This window comes from Apteryx rowi, unplaced genomic scaffold (genome assembly GCF_003343035.1).
Source record: "Apteryx rowi isolate R43461 unplaced genomic scaffold, aptRow1 scaffold_44, whole genome shotgun sequence".
Lineage (NCBI taxonomy): Eukaryota > Metazoa > Chordata > Aves > Apterygiformes > Apterygidae > Apteryx > Apteryx rowi.
In genome coordinates, this window is record NW_020450694.1 from 3,259,299 (window position 1) to 3,276,810 (window position 17,512).

Sequence of the window (17,512 nt, forward strand, 5' to 3'; positions counted from 1 at the left end):
TTTTGCAGATGCCTTTTATCGAGGGGAGAAGCTGATTAGCTTGAAGCAGATTGCAGATGAAGCCCTCCAGAAATGTAAAGACAAGTAAGTTCAGATTCTCCTGTAAGAAGGGCATTTCTGCTGGAATTGACTCCTGCACAAATGGAAATGGAAATTGTTACAGGGTGATAGACTTTGCTGCAGGTCAGACATGAACTGCTGTGYGCTCATAAGCCTTTCCAAAGTAATGTACGCATGGATTCCCTCATCTGAAAAATATTTTCTTTAAACTTTTTTCTTGTCCATTCTGACCTGAAGGCCCACATGCTGGATGATGGGATTTGCTGGAGACAGACTGTCTTATCCACCACCCTTGTAGCAGCCCYTCTGCAATGGCCCATGGCAGCTCTCCCAGTGCCTGCAGCAGCAGCAGCTGTTGCAGTGGGAGGGATAACACACCTCTGTGCGAGCTGCAAGGAATCTGACACAGTGCCGTGGTGCACGTTGAGATGGGACTTAAAATCTTGCCCACAAGTCGCTTATTTGACAGTAATGARAAACAGAGATATAAACCAGAAATATTTCAAGTTTGGGAAGTAGCTGTGTGACAGGATCAGGCACTTCAGTTGAAATGCACCAGCRTGTGCACCAGGAGGTCAGTGCCTAGCTGGGCACAGGTATATGGTTAAGCTGTTTTACTCTTTTAAGCATCTTCACTGAGATACTGGTAAACCATAAGGAGACAGGCAGATTTTACCATCACATCTTACAGAAAGGGAAACAATCACGGCGAAGTGACTTCACCAGGCTTACACACACAGTCACGGGCACCCAGAGGACCACGTCTGGATCCTTATGCTTCCACTCCCGAACCGTGTCCTCCAGGTGCTCTAGCTTCTGCACGAATAAGAGAGATACAGATCATAATAGGGGGTAATCTTTGGGAGGAAACCATACAGATCCCGGTCAGGATTTTTTTGTAACCTTCTGAGCAGCAGGCAAAGTGTTCCTGGTTTGGTAAGGTAGGATAAAAGCAGCAGATTCATAGACAAGTGTTGCTGACATTCAGAAATGTAACCCAGACGTTTGCATTCAAATTTCTAAGTAATGCCTGAGGCTTTAAGATGTTCCCTGGAGTTAGAAGTCTCCTTAATGAATGCTCATTATATTACAGGCCAGGATAGCGAGTAAACGCTCACATGGGGTTCTTATCAGCATTGGTACAAAGAAGACTTTGGGAGGGACATATTTAGCTTTGTGTTTCAGATTTGCATGAAGTTTTTGACAGACATCAGCTATTRTCTAATTTTCTGCTCAAACATGAACCCCACAAATGATGGGAGAAAAATGTGTAGCTTACGTGAGAGTGAATCTGATTTTATAAGTTAGGTCACATGCAAATTTAGGGCACGTACTCTGCACATTAGGAATTCAGATTCTTCCAAAGAACTTTAAACTCAAGCTTCTGTGTTTGTAGAAGTAGTTATGTGGCAGGACAGAGGCTATCCTGGATTTGGGAATTAAAGCTGATGTAATTGACTGATGGAGACAATGTGGTGGTACCCTGACTGGGTTGAAAGGAGATGTGATCATTTTRTTTGTCATGCATATGCTCTGTTAATCCCCCATTAATGGGACAAAAAGCCATTCTTTTCCATGTATAGTTTGGCTTTGGAAGCCTTTTGGAAGACTTTCCTCTTTCTGAAGGTGGATGGCTTGTCACACCTCGAGATGGGAGCAGCCACCTGACATYTCATGGGTGCTATGGGAGGCCTCGTTCGTACTCACAGACAGGCAAACTTGGGGTTTGTAAGGCATCTTCCAAACAGAGGATTATAAGAGACTCCTGTGGGGCTCTCCCCTTAGGGATTTTATCTCATAAATCCCTCGCAGGCTGTGGACAGACCTCTCCTCTTCTCCACGCTCTGTGCCTGTGCTGCAGTGTTGCTGGGGCTCGTGTCCCTTGGCAATTTGTGGTCGGCCTGAAGTCTGCACGGCCAAGTCTGCAGGAGTGTGGAGCCTGAAGGGCTCCACGCAGATGTGGGGCTGACGTGAGCAGGGAGCCCCTTCCAGTCATGAGCACAGCCTGACCTGAAGATCTGTTTGGCAAGTTCATGTCGCCTGTGAGACAAAGTACTGCCAGAGTGAGGGATGCTGGTCATATAAGACACTTTTTGTTGTAGGCAAAGCCTGAGCTGTTTGAAAAGGGAGCGGGACTGTTAGGGAACTCCAGCAAGTGCCTGTTGGTGGATGCACTGGAAAAATACACAAAGGTGCCTCCTCCTGTGAGCTGCTGTATCTGGTGGCAGGAGTGCATGCGACGTCCGCAGCACCCTCTTGGTGCTAGGGRTCTGCACCATGGCAGGACACACTGATAGGAGCTGATGGGCCTGATGTCTCCTCCCCCTGTCTGGGGGCTTTGGGTACGTGGGAATGGCTTCTTCCCCTGCTGGCGGGAGAATCGCTGGAGAAAAGTTGGCAGAAGCTGGGGGATTGAGCAAGGTAGGGGGGAGGCAAACGGAAGACGGTGGGGGGAAGATGACTGAAGTACCTGCGGACTGTTGGGGTGGTACTGGAGGCCTCCTGCGCAGCTGTGGTCAGACCCCATCTGATGTGCAGCTGAGATGCTGAGCTGTGTGGCTATGGGGGAATCCAGCCTCTTCCCTCCATGAGCTGCAGCCAGAGCAGCTCTTTTTAGTGAGTTAGTGGCACAGGCACGCAGGCAGCATTAGCTSTAGCTCAACAAATGCAGCTCAGGTGCCTCTTCTCTGCCTCCAGTGTATTTTGTAGAACATGTGAAGGGCAGGCTTAGCCCGCTGTTGTCTGAGCAGCTTCATCCRATAACTCCGTCCCCCTTTACAGGGGCTCCCCTTTGAAAAAGTGCATCGTGGTCAAACACCTGGGGAGGGAAGAATTAGTGGCGGATGGGACATGCAGCAAGTCTCCCCCTCTCAAAAGGCTCTGCCAGGACATACAGGTATGTTCTTGGGGATGATGGGAGGATGGTGTGCTTTTTGTATGGGTCTGAGCCCAGCAAATCAACTGATGTGGAACCACTGCAGTGCTTCCCTGGATGCTCCTGTTTTCTGACTCCTGTTCCTGTTTCCTCCCCTCCTCCCTGTTGTTGCATTGCAAGTAGTGTGAGAAAGGGTTCCTGTCTCTTTCCAAGACCCTCTCCCTGCTGCTTCCTTTAACACCGTCACTAGCTTCCAGCCCACCGGACCCCTGAAAGCACAGCAGGGTATGTTTTCCAAAGGCTCAAAGCCCCTAGAGCTAGGACAAGGTGCATGTTTTCATCTGCCCAGTGAAGGACTTTTCCTTCTTTTTCCCATATCTATCTTCCCTATTGTGCAAGGAGCCATGTCTTCCTGCACTGCAGCTGTGACAGTGGAAGTGGGAGGGAAAAACAGGAGATTTCTACTTGTGGCCTGGATGCAACACAGCCCCACAACATGATAATAGCTAATCATAAGATTGAAATCGTGCAGCTACTGTGTAGCTGACATTAGCAAGGCACAGTTTTTTGTTTTTATCTCTCAGGACCGTCCGTCTGCCTCTGGACAAGCCAGTGCCCCCATCTGATAGAAAATGACTGTTTTCAGACTGTTTACGGTCTCCAGCAGAAAGTGTGTGCTTCCTTTACCAGTGGAATTGGGTGCCGTGATGGCTAGTGAGAGCCGGTGAGGGCACAGGTGCTCTCCGTTGATTGAACTTGGACAGTTGCCCTGAGTCTTTGCAGAGAGAGGCCTGAGCAGAGAGATGTTTGGTACCTCGTAGCAGTGCATTGAGCTGTTCCAGGTGCTGGGATATGGCAAGCTCAGGCTGGTGCTTACCCAGAAATGAGTTTTATTTGGAAAGTGCATTCGACTGAGCTTTGGGCTGTGCTTTCAAAAGGGATGGCCTGTGCATATCCCTGGAACAACAAGTACAACAGATTATGTGTCTTTGAGTTAGTTCTGCTTGAGCAGCTGTATTAGTTTTAGGGAGGTGTTGTCTCTTCCTTGCCCACCTGGGCATATTGCGTTGGCCTCCTCTGCTCCTCCTCTTGCTAGGATAGGGTAGCTGCTAAGGGGTGGGAAAACTGGACCAGGCCAGCATTTTTATGCTATGTTCTTGGTCGGGAGGCTGCAGAGAAGCCTGTCCCCTGTGCTGGTTGCTGTTGGTGATGTGAGGTTGTTGTGCAGAATGTCCCAGGAGAAGGAGGAGGCTGGAGGGGGCCTGCGCGTTACCCTCCGGTTCTTGCTGCTGTTCTTGTTCAGACACTTTATTAAAGATCGCTTTCCCTCGTGAGTGCCTTTTCTCTGTGCCTGTGGCTTGTGGAGCGCCATCGGAGGCCAGCGGGCTGTCTGCCTGCTCTGTGCTTGTGTTCCCGACTGGTTGTGTGCGTGCAGGGGGGTGGCCTACGGAGACCTGCCGCGGAGGCGGCACATATCCAGGGAATGCAATGGAAATGGTAAGGCTTTCGCTCAGAGGGCATTTCCTGCTCGGGGCCCTGGATCAGAGGGCTTTTTGCCCTGCCAGGCCAATCTTCCAGCACCCTGTACAACTCCTTGCCCTCAAAGCCTGATGTGGATCCTTCACTTCTCGACTTTCACACCCTCTTTGTGGATTTTTAACAGGAAAAAAAGACTGAGAGCTCACAGAGACTCCATCCTAAGGTATTTACATGCAGCACTGCCTTCTTCCTCTCAGTGCCTCTCCCCCTGCTTCCCTCTAGCGCTCCACCTTTCTAACTGCTCTGACTCTGCACGGCCACACGTGTCTTCCTAATCGGGTTACCAGCAGTTGCATGTTAGCGATAGATATCACTTGCTGCTTGGCTGCACTCACTGGGGGTCTGTGTCCCTTTTGCCCAGCAGAGTGAGAGCAGTGAGTGAATGTGGTTGAGGCTYCTGTGGTTGCTGTAAGGGCTGGAGGCCTCTTGAAGGAGAAGCAGATTGTGGAGAACATGGGGACATGTGCTGGGGCCTGCTAGGGCTGATAGCCTGTCTTCTGCTTCCTCTTTGGAAGGATTGGTCCAAACCCCCTCGTTTTCTATGACAACAAGAAGCTGTGGAGTATGACCTGGAGTCAGTGACACCCTTTGCCTGTCCAGCCAGAGCTCTGTGCGTTTTTGGTGTTGATGCAGTGGCACCAACTTTGCTGCTGGAGGCAATCCACTTCTGTAAAGACATCTGAATGCATGTGAACTTGCTGACAAGGTGAAATGCAGAACCACTGGGATTCAGTGCCCTGCTTCCAGGGTTACGATGACATTTCATCTGTTTCCTTTTAAAAGCAGTTCTCAYGACGTGCTTCCCTTTGTAATGAGATTGGCAGGAGTTGCGTGCAACTTTCCAGCTGCTGTTGTGTGTTGCGGGCAGGAAGCCTGGAGCTTCAGTGCCTGACCCAGCGGGTGGACTCTGCTAACACCTTCCCTGGAGCTATGACCTCAGGAACCCGCCTGAATAAAGCAATGGCCAGCCAGCACATGTGCTCTACCAGAGCACCCAGAGAGTCAGGGCTTGCCCATAGTCACTTGGGCAGGCTTCTGTTAGCAACAGCTGGTTTTTGAGGTTTAATCTTTCTCCAGTCCTCTGACACCAGCTGCCCAGGGGCTGGGGGCTTGGCAGGAAAGAGCAGAGGGCCTTCCTGAGTCTCTGGAGCAGCGTGTCTGGTGTTGGGCAGGAGCATGCTAGCTCCTTGCATGGTTGCACCAAACTCTGTGTTTGTTACTTAGAAGTCTRCCTAGATGAGGGTGCCCAACTCAAGTGTGTGGGGCACCTCTCAAAGACTGCAGGCAGCCCCCACCACCTTTGTCTTTGTTGTGTGTCCTTTTTAACCTCTTTGTTTAGCTGGGTTGGGAAAAGGCAACGTGCTCTTTGGCAGCCCCTGGCTAGCAGGTGAGCTGAAGGCAGGCCTGCTGTGTGCCATACTGGGACTCTGACTTGTACCATAGGTTGGAGGAAGTTTGGTGCTAAAATTAAGGAATCTTTGAATGAGGGATGCAGGAAAGTGACTGTTTGATGGGTCAGTGGGAGCCTAGCTTGGTCTCATGTGGCATTGTATCTTGCTGGGAGCTTGGTGATGCACCAGACGTGTGGAAATTGGGCTCCAGGAGTTACCTGGGAGAGCTGGGGGATTTATGTGAGCTTTCAAAACAGACTCAGGTGCGCCATGCTGTCAGCAAAGGGGCAGAGCAGTTGGTGTTCCCTGCATCATGTGTGCTGAGCTTCTGGCTGTTGCTGGACTGTGGGATCCCAGTGGCACTTTAACATCTTGAGGGACACAGAGAATCACTGTGCAAACCCTTGGCTGTTCTCCATGCCTCAAGACATCCCAGCTGAGGGAATTTTGGGGTACAAGAATTCCAGTAATGGCATTTGCTTCCCTTCAGCTGCTTTGTACAGCCTGGAGCTAGGAGCTGTTGGGATCCAACTCATTGCTGGGGAGCTCACACACAGAGGACAGGCTTGAGCCTGGAGACCCACTRACTTGGCAAGTGCCATGAGCTCAGCCACAGCCAGGTGTTCTGGTGCCCAGGTTTCCTTCCTACTTCTTTGGGGTGGCATCTGGCCATTCGCATCTCTACCTCCTGGACCAAATTCTAATTCCAGTCCTGTTTGCTAACGAGACAGTCTTGTCTGAGTGACTGCTGGAGCCTGAGTTGCAGCTTGGGGACTCTGCGTGCAGGCTGTGCTTGCATGATGGGCCCGAGCTCTGCAAGGAGATGATGTGCCCCAGCAGCAAGTTGGCCTCCTGTGCTGCAAGGCTTTGGGTCAGCGTGCCTGGCCTCGCAGAGATGTGAAAAGCAGAGGTCTGCTCTCTGGCTGAGGAGTGTTGCCCGATCAGCTGTTCCCAAGTTCCTCTGAGGAAAGGAGAGAAGGTCAGGGAAAATTAGGCCTTGCACTGAGCTGTGCCATCCTGGAGATGTAGCCAGTCAAGGTGACTTTCAGGGTGACCTCTGATGACCAGTTGAAAGYATTGGTAGCCCTGTTATAGCTCTGCCATCTGCCGTGGGGGTCCCTGCAAGTTGTCTGGGGCCAGTAAATACGTGGCCATGCTAAGGGATGGCTGCTGCTTTGGTGTTTGATTGCTGCTGGGGGCAGCTCCGAGAAAGYGGGAGGGGGAGCCCGTTTGCCACGACAGCGCAGAGCAGCCGGTGCAGCCCCTCTCATGGCTGCTGGTGGGAGGGATTTATGGGCCTTGCCAGTGGTTGAGAAAAYGTGCTTCAGGTCTTGTAGTCAGACCTTGTTTAAAGGTTTTCCTGGTGGCTGTGGGCTGTGAAAGGAGCTTCTTGAATGGGAGCTGCAGCTCTGATGCATGGTTTGTGGTGAACAGCTGGCAAAAGGCTCTAGGCAGAAGCCATGCTGTGAGTACCTGTCTGGATGGGCCGTGAGGGGCAGAGAAGTCAGGGCTGCAGCCCCTTGTCCCCTCTCTCTTCTTTTGGAAGTCCCATTTCTAATCTTCCACTTTTCTCAGACCCCCTGGGATCCAGCCACAGACATGTGGTGGCATGAGCTGATGAGCAGTGCCAACACGGAGTGCGAACCTGAGTGGTGYGACGCGGAGGATGAACTCTTCATCCTCTACACCAGTGGCTCGACTGGGAAACCCAAGGTACGCTCCCCTGCCCAACTCGCCGCCCCGTGCRGACAGGCTCTGAACTGCAGTAATACCTCAGAGGTGGGAATGAGTGGGGGTTGCTTTGGGAGGCCTCAGTAGGAAGAGGAGCTATGGAGGCTTTGGGAGAGGGATGTGCAGGTCATTCCTGCTCAGTTGCTGCTTGTGCTAAATGGACCAGTGAGGCTGGGCTTGGGCTGGGACAGGGAGGGCTTTGGCTGGGAGCTTGCCCTGATCATCCCGTGCCTTCTTCTTGCAGGGCGTGCTGCATACGGTGGGTGGATACATGCTCTTTGCTGCCACCTCATTTAAATATGTGTTTGATTACCATCCCGAGGATATCTACTGGTGCACAGCTGACATTGGATGGATAACAGGCCATTCCTACCTCACTTACGGACCCCTGGCAAACGGGGCAACTAGTGTATTAGTAAGTGTTGGGTGGCAGYTGGGTGCCTCTCCTCCAAGAAGCTGTTGATCATGATGCCGAGCTGCATCCCTGAATTGCTCTGTGCTGARCATGGCAGGACACACATTTCCCTTCTGTGCAAACCCCCCTCGTACTTTCTGTGCTATGTTGCAGCATGTTGTTCTCTGCGAGGAAGGGTGACACTCCCCAAGGAGGGCTTGGGTGACTGCTCAGTGCTGTAGAGGGAAGGACTAGGTTGTGTGCGTGGTTTTTGGATGGTTAGTTTTTCAAATGCTCCCCYGTTTCTTTCCCTTAGAAATACAAGCCTCGTGTACCAAGGGAGTMAGGGCTGCTGCAGGCTAATATGAAAGCTGGATCATGAGCAGGGAGTGATGTTCATACTGCTCAAGCTGGTCTGACAACCTGTATTTAATTCCTGTGCCTGCATCTCCCTTGACAGGGTATGGCAAAAGAGGGAGCCAGAGGCCTTTTCCTAAGACTCCCATGGGGAAGTGAAGCAGGAAAATCACTTTCATGTTGGAAGAATCTTTTTAAGGTTCTTGATGCCTTTGGTTGTGGTTCTGTAACTCCATGGTTGGACCCATCACCCCGTGCCTTGTGGGGAGTGTCATCGGGCTGGTGGGACAGCTTTCGCTGCAAGTCACCCACGTGCCCTTATTGCTAGGATGTTTGTGGGGACAATCGCTAGGACATCTGGGGTTTGGGAGGGGGGAATAAATCCATACCAAGGAGGAGGTAAGATGGGGGCCATGGACCAGACTGGTTTCACACTGCACAGTGCCCCTTGAATGACAACTGAGGACACATTGGGATCCAACTGCTGTTCCCCATTGCTCTCAGCGCCTGTTGCTTGCGAACGTGCTGCAGATGGTTGCAAGGAGGTAATGCTAATGAACAGCTGTGTCATTGCCCTGTTTCCCACTCAGTTTGAAGGTGTCCCCACCTACCCAGACATTGGGCGAATGTGGAGCATTGTTGACAAGTACAAGGTGACCAAGTTCTACACGGCGCCCACAGCCATCCGCCTGCTGATGAAGCATGGGGAGGAGCCTGTCAAAAAGTGAGTGCTGCCCCCCAATGGCGTGGGGGCCCCGGCTCTGGCACAGCCCCAGGCTCCTGATAGGGGACCAGGGCTCACAACTTCTTCTCTGAACAGCAGCTTCCCCATTGCATTTTCTGAACAAACCAGGATCTTCTGCATTCAACCCAGGGACGAGCAGGCACCCCATGCATTAGCTTCATTATGGCTCTTCTGAGCAGGTCCTTCTCTTTTACCATAAGCTGCAGCAAAGCTCTGAGATTGAAGGCTCTGCTCTGCCCTGCTCCTGAGCTGAGAGCCTGTGTGTGTGTTGTTCCTCAACCCAGGGAAGAGAAAGAGCAGAGCTGAATGTGTCTTTGGCCTGCTGTGAGCTTGGGGTGGGACATACCAAAACCAGGGAGGTCTCTCCTCTGCCCGCATGGGAGAGCATTCAGAGGGACTAAACTGTTTCTGGAAACCCCAAGTGTGTTTGGGTAGCCTAGAGATGCCTGCAGGCTCTGCAGCGCAGGCAGGCTCGTGAGCAGCTTCTCCCTGTGGCTTGCCGTGCCTCCGCGAGCCCCTGCCTCTGCTCTGCAGGCACAGCCGGAAGTCTCTGAAGGTGATGGGGACTGTCGGGGAGCCCATCAACCCTGAAGCCTGGCTGTGGTACTACCACGTGGTGGGAGAAGAGAGGTGTCCCATTGTGGATACGTTCTGGCAGACAGAGACGGTGAGTCCTTGCCTGGGTGGCTGTGGGACCTCTTTCCCTCGTGCTCCTGGCAGGTAGCAGGATTATCTTTGCAGGTTTGCTATAATGCTGCTTTGGTGCTATGGGGACTAGCTGTTTTGCTTGTCCAGGAGCCTCCCAACCTCCTGTGTGCCCCATGAGTGAATCAGTTGGTTCCCCTTCTCCTCTCTCTTTCCTGGACCTCAAACACACTCCATGGGGAGACCTTCCTCTCRGATGGTTGCTGCCACAGTCTGCTCTGGTCCCTGCTTGCAGCTTCCCTCTCCCCCTCTTTCTCTTCTCCAGCAGCTCCAGGACCTCCTGCCCAAACACAGCCTCCCTGTATCCTCCTTGAGGCCCTGTCTCTGCCTGTCCTAAGCAGGCAGCATCTGACTGTGAYGCGAGATGACCGGAGCCAACAGACAGCTGTGGGACAGGCCGACTTCGCCTAACCACATTCGCTTTGCCTCTCCCTGCAGGGTGGCCACATGCTGACGCCTCTCCCTGCCGCCACCCCCATGAAGCCGGGCTCTGCCGTGAGTAGTTGTGTGTTCCCCCGGCAGGGAGGGCTGCGGCGAGGCCGAGCGACAACGGCTGGCACTGTGCATGCCCCAGCCTGGGCGTATGTGCCCAGGTGGTTTCAGGCTGGCCGGGGTGGGCCATGGGAAGGAGTTCCACAGGGGGAGGTGGCCACCACACAAAATCCCAGGCCTGCCCCATGCAGCTGCACTAACAGGCCCTGTGTGCAATGTCATCTCCAAACCTGCCCTTGTTCTGCCCCCTACTCTGTCTAGTTCACAGGGCTTTAGTGTGTGGGCTCACCCATCTCTCCTTGCTCTCTGGTCCCCATGGCAGACGTTCCCCTTCTTCGGCGTGGTCCCTGCCGTCTTGAATGAGTCGGGGGAAGAGCTGGAAGGAGAAGCACAAGGCTACCTGGTAAAGAGGGTCTGACTGTCCTTCCAACCSTCCCCTTGTCTGTTCCCTGTGAGCTCTGGCACATTCCTTGTAGAGTACATGCTCCTCCACTGGTTCCAGACAAGGGACCTTTTCGGTGGTAGGAACAACCTTTACTGCCATAACTCTGGGTTTTATGCCATAAACAAGCTGTGTAAGCAATCACTGATGCAATTGCACAGATGAGCAACACAGAAGGAAGGCAACAGCTCTTCAGAGAAACTCCTTCCCCTATGCCAAGCGTGGTGAGACTTCACCAGGAGAGCAGCACTGCAGTGAGAGCAGGGCCAGCAAGCGTCTGAGTGTCATCACCCACAATCATCTCTGTAGCATTTTTCTTACTATGTACTGCTGCCCCTACTGGATTATTTCCCCTCCCATCACACAAAAAATACAGTCTGTAAAATCCTGTAGTGGAGTAGGTAGAATAGCAGGTGTTTGATATCCTGATCCTGGGAAGAGCTCTTCAGTGTGAGGTAGTTGCTTCTATGTGCCTATCAGTTGCAAAAGGATAAATTGTGCTAGGCTAGACACGTTGTGGAGCAGTRTAGGAACTGCACCTGCTGGCCAGGGTTGTTTGGGTAAATAGAGGTGATTCRAAACACTGACTAACAGCAGAATTAACACTGCTGGGTGGCTTTTGCTCCCACTGACTCATGTCTGCATTTTTYACCGTCAGGTATTTAAGCAGCCCTGGCCAGGAATAATGCGCACAGTGTATGGAAACCACCAGCAATTTGAAACCACCTACTTCAAGAAGTTCCCTGGGTACTTCGTGACGGGTGACGGTAAGGCTGTCGGGGGAGTGTGTGGCTGCAGAGGCCTGGGGACAGCAATTTAAATCTTGCTATGTCCTAGTCTCAGAATCCCTTATCATTTGCTCTGAGGGCTGGCACTGCTTCCTCATGCTGTCATTTCTGGCTATTTTTAGGTTGCAGGAGAGATAAAGATGGTTATTACTGGATCACAGGACGAATTGATGACATGTTGAATGTTTCTGGTAAGAAAAACAACTTTTGTCTTCAGTGGGAGCCAATATACTTTTTTTGATACCAGTTAAAACCACAACATTGCTTTATGGGACACAGTTCTGTGTCCATGACTCTGCCCAGCAACCTGTCCTCGAACTGGATCTAATTGCAGGATCTTGTTTGTTTCCAAGTCAGTAGAGACTGTGGTTTTGTGACTTTCTGGGATAATCCCTCCAGAGGAAACATGCTGGAGGGAAGAAGCCTTCTCTAGCCTCGTAGAGGAAGTTTTTAAGCATTCARGGTGCTTCCATGCTGAAGCATTTAGCGTCACAGGAGATCTTAGAACCATAAAAAGATTTAGGATGGGCAGGACCTCTGGAGTCTCTAATCCAACCTGCTGCTCCAGGCAGGCTAACCTCAAGGCCAGATCAGGCTGCTCAGGGCTTTGTCCAGGTGAGTTCTGAAAGTCTCCAGAGATGGAGATTCTCCCACCTCTCTTGCCTGAGTCTTTTGAGATTCACCTTCATTTCACCCCACCATGCCTTCCATATACTGCATTAAATAGCTCCATTCCTTCTTTACTGGAGGCTGGAGCCTACAGGTGCTTATTGCTGGTTTTGAGATGTCTGCTGTGCTTGCTCCTGGATCAAACTAGATCCTTTCATCTGACTTCCCCAAAGGCAGTGCTTGTTCTTCACCAACTGATCATTTTGGGAGTTGACTGCCTTCCCTTGGTTTTCTGTGCCAGCAGTCCCAAGGTAGAATGGCAGAGTGCAGAACCACAGAATCACAGAGTGGTTGAGGTTGGAAGGGACCTCTGGAGATCATCTAGTCCAACCCCCCTGCTCAAGCAGAGTCACCTAGAGCACGTTGTGCAGGATTTCATCTAGGCGGGTTTTGAATATCTCCAGAGAAGGAGACTCCACAACCTCTCTGGGCAACCTGTTCCAGTGCTCTGTCACCCTCACAGTGAAGAAGTTTTTCCTCATATTCAGATGGAACTTCCTGTGTTTCAGTTTGTGCCTGTTGCCTCTTGTCCTGGGCTGGGCACCACTGAAAATAGTCTGACCCCATCCTCTTTACACCCTCCCTTAAGATGTTTGTACACATTGATAAGATCCCCTCTCAGTCTTCTCTTCTCCAGGCTGAACAGGCCCAGCTTTCTCAGCCTTTCTTCATAGGAGAGATGCTCCAGTCCCCTAATCATCTTCATACAGGTACAGCTGGTGCAGAGATGTACAAAAGTGAGTTGTGCCCCTGCCCTGTGATGAGGAGCTTCTTTCCATCTCCCCAAAATGATGACCTCCAGCAGTGCACAGTAGTGCCAGTTCTTGGGATCTGCAGATTCAGGCTCTTCCTTCTCTGCATGTTCCAGGTGACCTTGTGGGCAGGTCTCCTCTCACCAAGTCCAGCTCCTTCTCAGCCTTTGCTTTGTTTAATCTCATGGCTGTGAACAATTCACAAATCTGTTTAAGAACCCTAAAGGTAAGAGGGATAATAGCCAGGGGCATGTAGCCTTTGTCTGCTGCCCTTAGCTAATCCTGCACTGATGTGAGCAATATTTGGCTGGGTTGCAGGACAGCCCAACCACTGCACTGCTGAAGTGGGTTTCTTTCTCAAGCTGTTTTCTTTTCTCAAGCATGTGGAATTGGTGGTCTCAAATCTACAGTTTAGGGCTTTGTCTACTTGCAGGCTTCTTTCTCCCAGCTGCTGGGAGGCTTTAGGGCCCCAGCCCTGTACGGCTCTGTAAAGCATTGCCTCTCTGCTTCCAGGCCACTTGCTGAGCACTGCAGAGGTGGAGTCAGCCTTGCTGGATCACGCAGCCATCTCTGAGGCAGCAGTGGTCAGCCACCCGCACCCCCTGAAAGGCGAGTGCCTCTACTGCTTTGTGACTCTGAGAGATGGCCACGAGTTCACCAAGAACCTGACAGATGAGCTGAAAAAACAAGGTAGCAAGAGTCAAACATCTGGGAGTCTGCATGGCAGGGAGGGGGCGTGTGTGGCAGTGCTGGGCAGGCGAAGGAGGGGTTAAGGGCTTGGGTGCTTAAACGAGGGTGTGTGTAGTCTGGGGAATCCAGCGTGGACAAGTGCGACAAGGTGCCCCTTCTGATTGGAGAGCACGGCTGGTGAAGACTAAAATTAGATCTCCCGGCCTTTGGCTGCTCATGTGATGCTACCTCTAGCTCTTGGAAGCTGGCAGCTGAGCAAAGAACTTGGGTAGCCAGCAGGCATTTGTTTGCAACAGTGCTCTCCTGCATGGGCTTTGCTCCACGGCTCTCCCGGGTGGAGTTGCAGCAGAGTTTGTTCGGTTGCTTTGAGTAGGAGAAGGGAACGTTTGCAGGCCCATCTCCTAAATCCAGAAGGCACTGCCTGAGCAAGGACCTACAGACAGAGTTTACAGAGAGAGTTTCAGCAGGAGGTAGCCTTACTGCAGCCTTCAGGCAGTCCCTCTCCAGCCGGTGCGCTCCTGGCTTGGGAGTGACAAACACACAGCTTTGGTCCAAAGCAGGTCCGACATTAGAACAGGGTAGAAATAGTTGGGGATCCAGTGCGTTTTCCCCAAATGCTTCATTGCCTGCGGTAATGTTTTGGTTGTTTGTGCCCTGGTCTCACGGGAGCTCTTTTATTGCCGCAGAGGAATGCAGCATTTAATACAGGAAATGCATCCATGGCAGTTTCTTCTCTGCAGGAACCAAATGGGGAATTGGTTCTTGCTCTATCAAAATGGCGATAATGACTGGTAAAAGCCATTATAAGGGTGTCTTGACAATGACGAGAATGAAACTGTGGGARCTTTTGCTTTTGGGAAGATGTGCTATAGCCCCATTGGCACTGCAGGTCCTGCTCCCCCTTTCCACAGCTCCGAGGCTCTGGTGCAGCAGCACTGAGCACTGCACCACCTGGGTGCCAGGCTTCCCCACGAGCTGGTCTGTGTGTCTTAACTTAGTCATCCAGCCTGAAAAGGATGTGCCTGGCATCTCCTGGTAGGCGCAATAAAAAAATCTTTTTTCTTCTTTTTTAATTTTTTAGTCAGAGAAAAAATCGGACCGATAGCAACACCTGATTACATCCAGTATGCCCCTGGCCTGCCCAAAACTCGCTCAGGTAAGGGGTGTAGTTACAGTGCTGGAGGATGGAAATCCCTAAAGTGCTTGTCTGGGACCACTGAAGTCCAGGGGGACAAAACCCAGGGTTGGTGGGAGGCAGCAGGTCTGGGCACTCCCCATTGCTCTGCCAGGGATAATGAAAGGATCCTGAGTCCTGCTTTCCTTTCATGGCTGTCTTTACAGGAAAGATTACCAGAAGGATATTAAAGCAGATTGCCAAAAATGACCAAGATCTGGGGGACATCTCCACCCTGGCAAACCCGGGCATCATAAACCATCTTTTCAACAACAGATGTGACACTAAACTGTAGCAGCATGACCTGTCCCTGCTGAACAGAACTGTAGCAGCAGCAGTGTCCTGATGAGCGGATCCCTCAAGTAACTGCTGTCCGCCCTGGAAAAGAAACCTTCGCCTGATGAATTGAATGTACAAATGCTGTAAAGGAGGGGAAGGCTGGCTCTGGAGAGGCCTCATCTCACTAGTACGTCCATGCCTCGGAGGAGTGCGCTCGTCTTAGTGCAGATCGGTATCATGCACCTGAGGTTCCAGCCTCGTTCACGTGCGACAGAGGGACTCATGCTCTTCCCTTTTCATCACCTCATTCATGATTTTGGAGGGGGCTGGGAGGGGGGGGTTAATTAATTTTATGTAATTGAGGGGCCCTGGTGTCTTGCAGCGGGAAGGAACTGGGGGGTTGGAGGGAAAGTGGTACTTTACTGCCAAAGCTGGCACCACAGAAGTACTGGAATTACTCAGTGCAGGCGGGCAAGGTAGGTGCATCTGCTGTTGTCCACACGCCAGCTAAGCTTCCTCTTCTACTCAGTGCTGTAAGCTGGGAGAAGACTTAACACTCCCATCATAGCTGTGCAAGTGAGTTTTAGTCTTGCATCCACCATCCAAAAGCTGTTTGTTAGCAGAGGCCCCCAGCCTGAAAAGGAATGGTGCAAGGCTCAGGGAAGCTCTGTTCTTTAGCCAGGTTTTATACAACTCTTTGGTACCGAGGTTCGTTATTTTCTAGCCGTGTGATGCCAGCTATCGCAGGTCCTTTGCTGGCTGTGGATGCAACAGGGAACCCGAGTCTGAGAGGAAATGGTCTTGGTCTGGTGTGCCCTGTAGAGCGCTGTCTCCATCTGCTCTCTGATGCCACCAGTTAAGCTTAGCAGAGGCAGGGCAGCTGGCTGCCTCTTTCAAGGGCTGGGGGTAGGAGTGGGTGTAACTGATACCAAAGGAAAGGGGGGAGGGGAAAAAAGAAAAAAAAATACCACTATGGAGGGGCACCTTCCCCCTTACAGGCAAACCAAGCGTTTGGTAGAGGGCAGCAAGACCATTGCTACAACAAAGAAACCAAGGCAAGCAGGGCTGTTATTCCAAGACATTTTCTCATCAGAAATAAAACAGTGAAAGACACTTAAAATTTTAATTTGGTTAAATCTGACAGGGCTTTTTGATGATGGGGAAAAAAAGAAAATCTTAACTCTAGCCAAAGGGTACTGCCAAAGCCAATGCTTCTTACACAGATTGATTGAATTTAACTCCAGCCCTGGGCTGAGCTGGGAAAGATACCTCCTTTGTAATGTAGGTATTGGAAATACAGAGGAGCTGCTTGAGTTTATACTTCAACCAAAGGAGAAATGGGCTTTAAAACTTGCTGCAACAGCTGTTTCATGAACCCCAGCATCCAGGCTTTACCTGTAAAATGAGCTGACTTCGAGATGGTCTGGAAAGGAAGAAGCAGCTGTCTCAAAGGCAGATTGCTCATGGCAAGTGTTAGAGATGCTCTGATGGGCTGTTGTCCAAGTCTCATTTCTTACCTGCTACTCTCATTTGCACGGTACTCTTCTGTGATATATAACCTCAGTATGTGCCTGTGTCATACGCTCCACCCGCAGCCCTGTACCACCGCTCCACCTTGTTAGAAAAAATCCTGCACCTGCTCTCCTCCTATTTTACTCAGTCTGCTATGTAATTTTGGCTGGAGACAGCTAGAATTCTATGCAAAAAGAGAATAAAAATCAAGGAAACAAAATGGAAACAGGTGGGGCATGTGTGCATTAGTTGTAGGTACTTGTCTGGTGTTYGAGGCCAGAGGGAGACTGGGGAGCTCAGCAGTTGCCATGGGACCTGCCTTGCCCTATCCTGGGTTGGTTGTGGAAACCATGAGCTCCTCGGGGCAGAGGTCTGTCACTGCGTGATGACAGCGCTCCGGCGGGTGCAGCAGAGTCAGCTCTGCCGTGCCAGGCTGCTTTGTCCAGTGCAAACCAGCAGGTTTGTGGTCAAGCAGCAGCAGCAGCAGGATCCTTCTTACTTTTGGGGATGGAGAGAGGTAGGTTACTGCAAGTGCAATGCTTTTTCACAGACTGGGATTGATAGATTTACAAGTGGGAGGTGATTTTTTTTTTCCCTTTCCTAAAGGACCTGACTCAAACTGTTCTGCCCTCCCTGCACTGGGGAGAGGGCAGAACAGCCAGGCTCCAGCATCAGAGCCTGTGCCTCAGTTTCTCTCCAGTTTCCAGCTAGTATCATTCCACAAAGACTCACAGAAAGAGCGAGATGGTCTAGCCTGTGCCACAACAAACATAACCCTGGTCCCGTGAACCCCTACCTGTGCAGGACAGATGAGGGAGCAATGCCAGGGAGAACAACAAGCACACACACAGCAACTGAGGAAGCTCTGGGTTGTTAATACCTGCATCTCCACCATGCTCATCTTGGTCCCAAAGCCA

The 17,512-nt window shown here is 51.4% G+C and overlaps 1 protein-coding gene across 5 annotated transcripts in view; it reads left to right on the forward strand.

The window, feature by feature from the left end:
• The window catches only part of ACSS2 (acyl-CoA synthetase short chain family member 2), a 36,945-nt gene extending 21,692 nt beyond the window's left edge, over positions 1–15,253 (forward strand). Inside the window, exons 6-19 of one of the 5 annotated variants that reach the window (XM_026076769.1) lie at positions 9–84; positions 2,842–2,956; positions 4,599–4,637; positions 7,441–7,578; positions 7,841–8,011; positions 8,938–9,071; positions 9,627–9,759; positions 10,236–10,292; positions 10,612–10,692; positions 11,390–11,498; positions 11,642–11,710; positions 13,454–13,630; positions 14,712–14,786; positions 14,972–15,253. In XM_026076769.1, coding sequence (XP_025932554.1) covers positions 9–84; positions 2,842–2,956; positions 4,599–4,637; positions 7,441–7,578; positions 7,841–8,011; positions 8,938–9,071; positions 9,627–9,759; positions 10,236–10,292; positions 10,612–10,692; positions 11,390–11,498; positions 11,642–11,710; positions 13,454–13,630; positions 14,712–14,786; positions 14,972–15,099 — 1,502 coding nt within the window. In that variant the 3' untranslated portion in view covers positions 15,100–15,253. Of the gene's footprint in view, positions 1–8; positions 85–2,841; positions 2,957–4,598; positions 4,638–7,440; positions 7,579–7,840; positions 8,012–8,937; positions 9,072–9,626; positions 9,760–10,235; positions 10,293–10,611; positions 10,693–11,389; positions 11,499–11,641; positions 11,711–12,898; positions 13,167–13,453; positions 13,631–14,711; positions 14,787–14,971 lie in introns of those variants that run through there. The other 4 variants (XM_026076767.1, XM_026076770.1, XM_026076766.1 and 1 more) reach the window with 4 other exon arrangements.
• Positions 15,254–17,512: the final 2,259 nt, after the last annotated feature.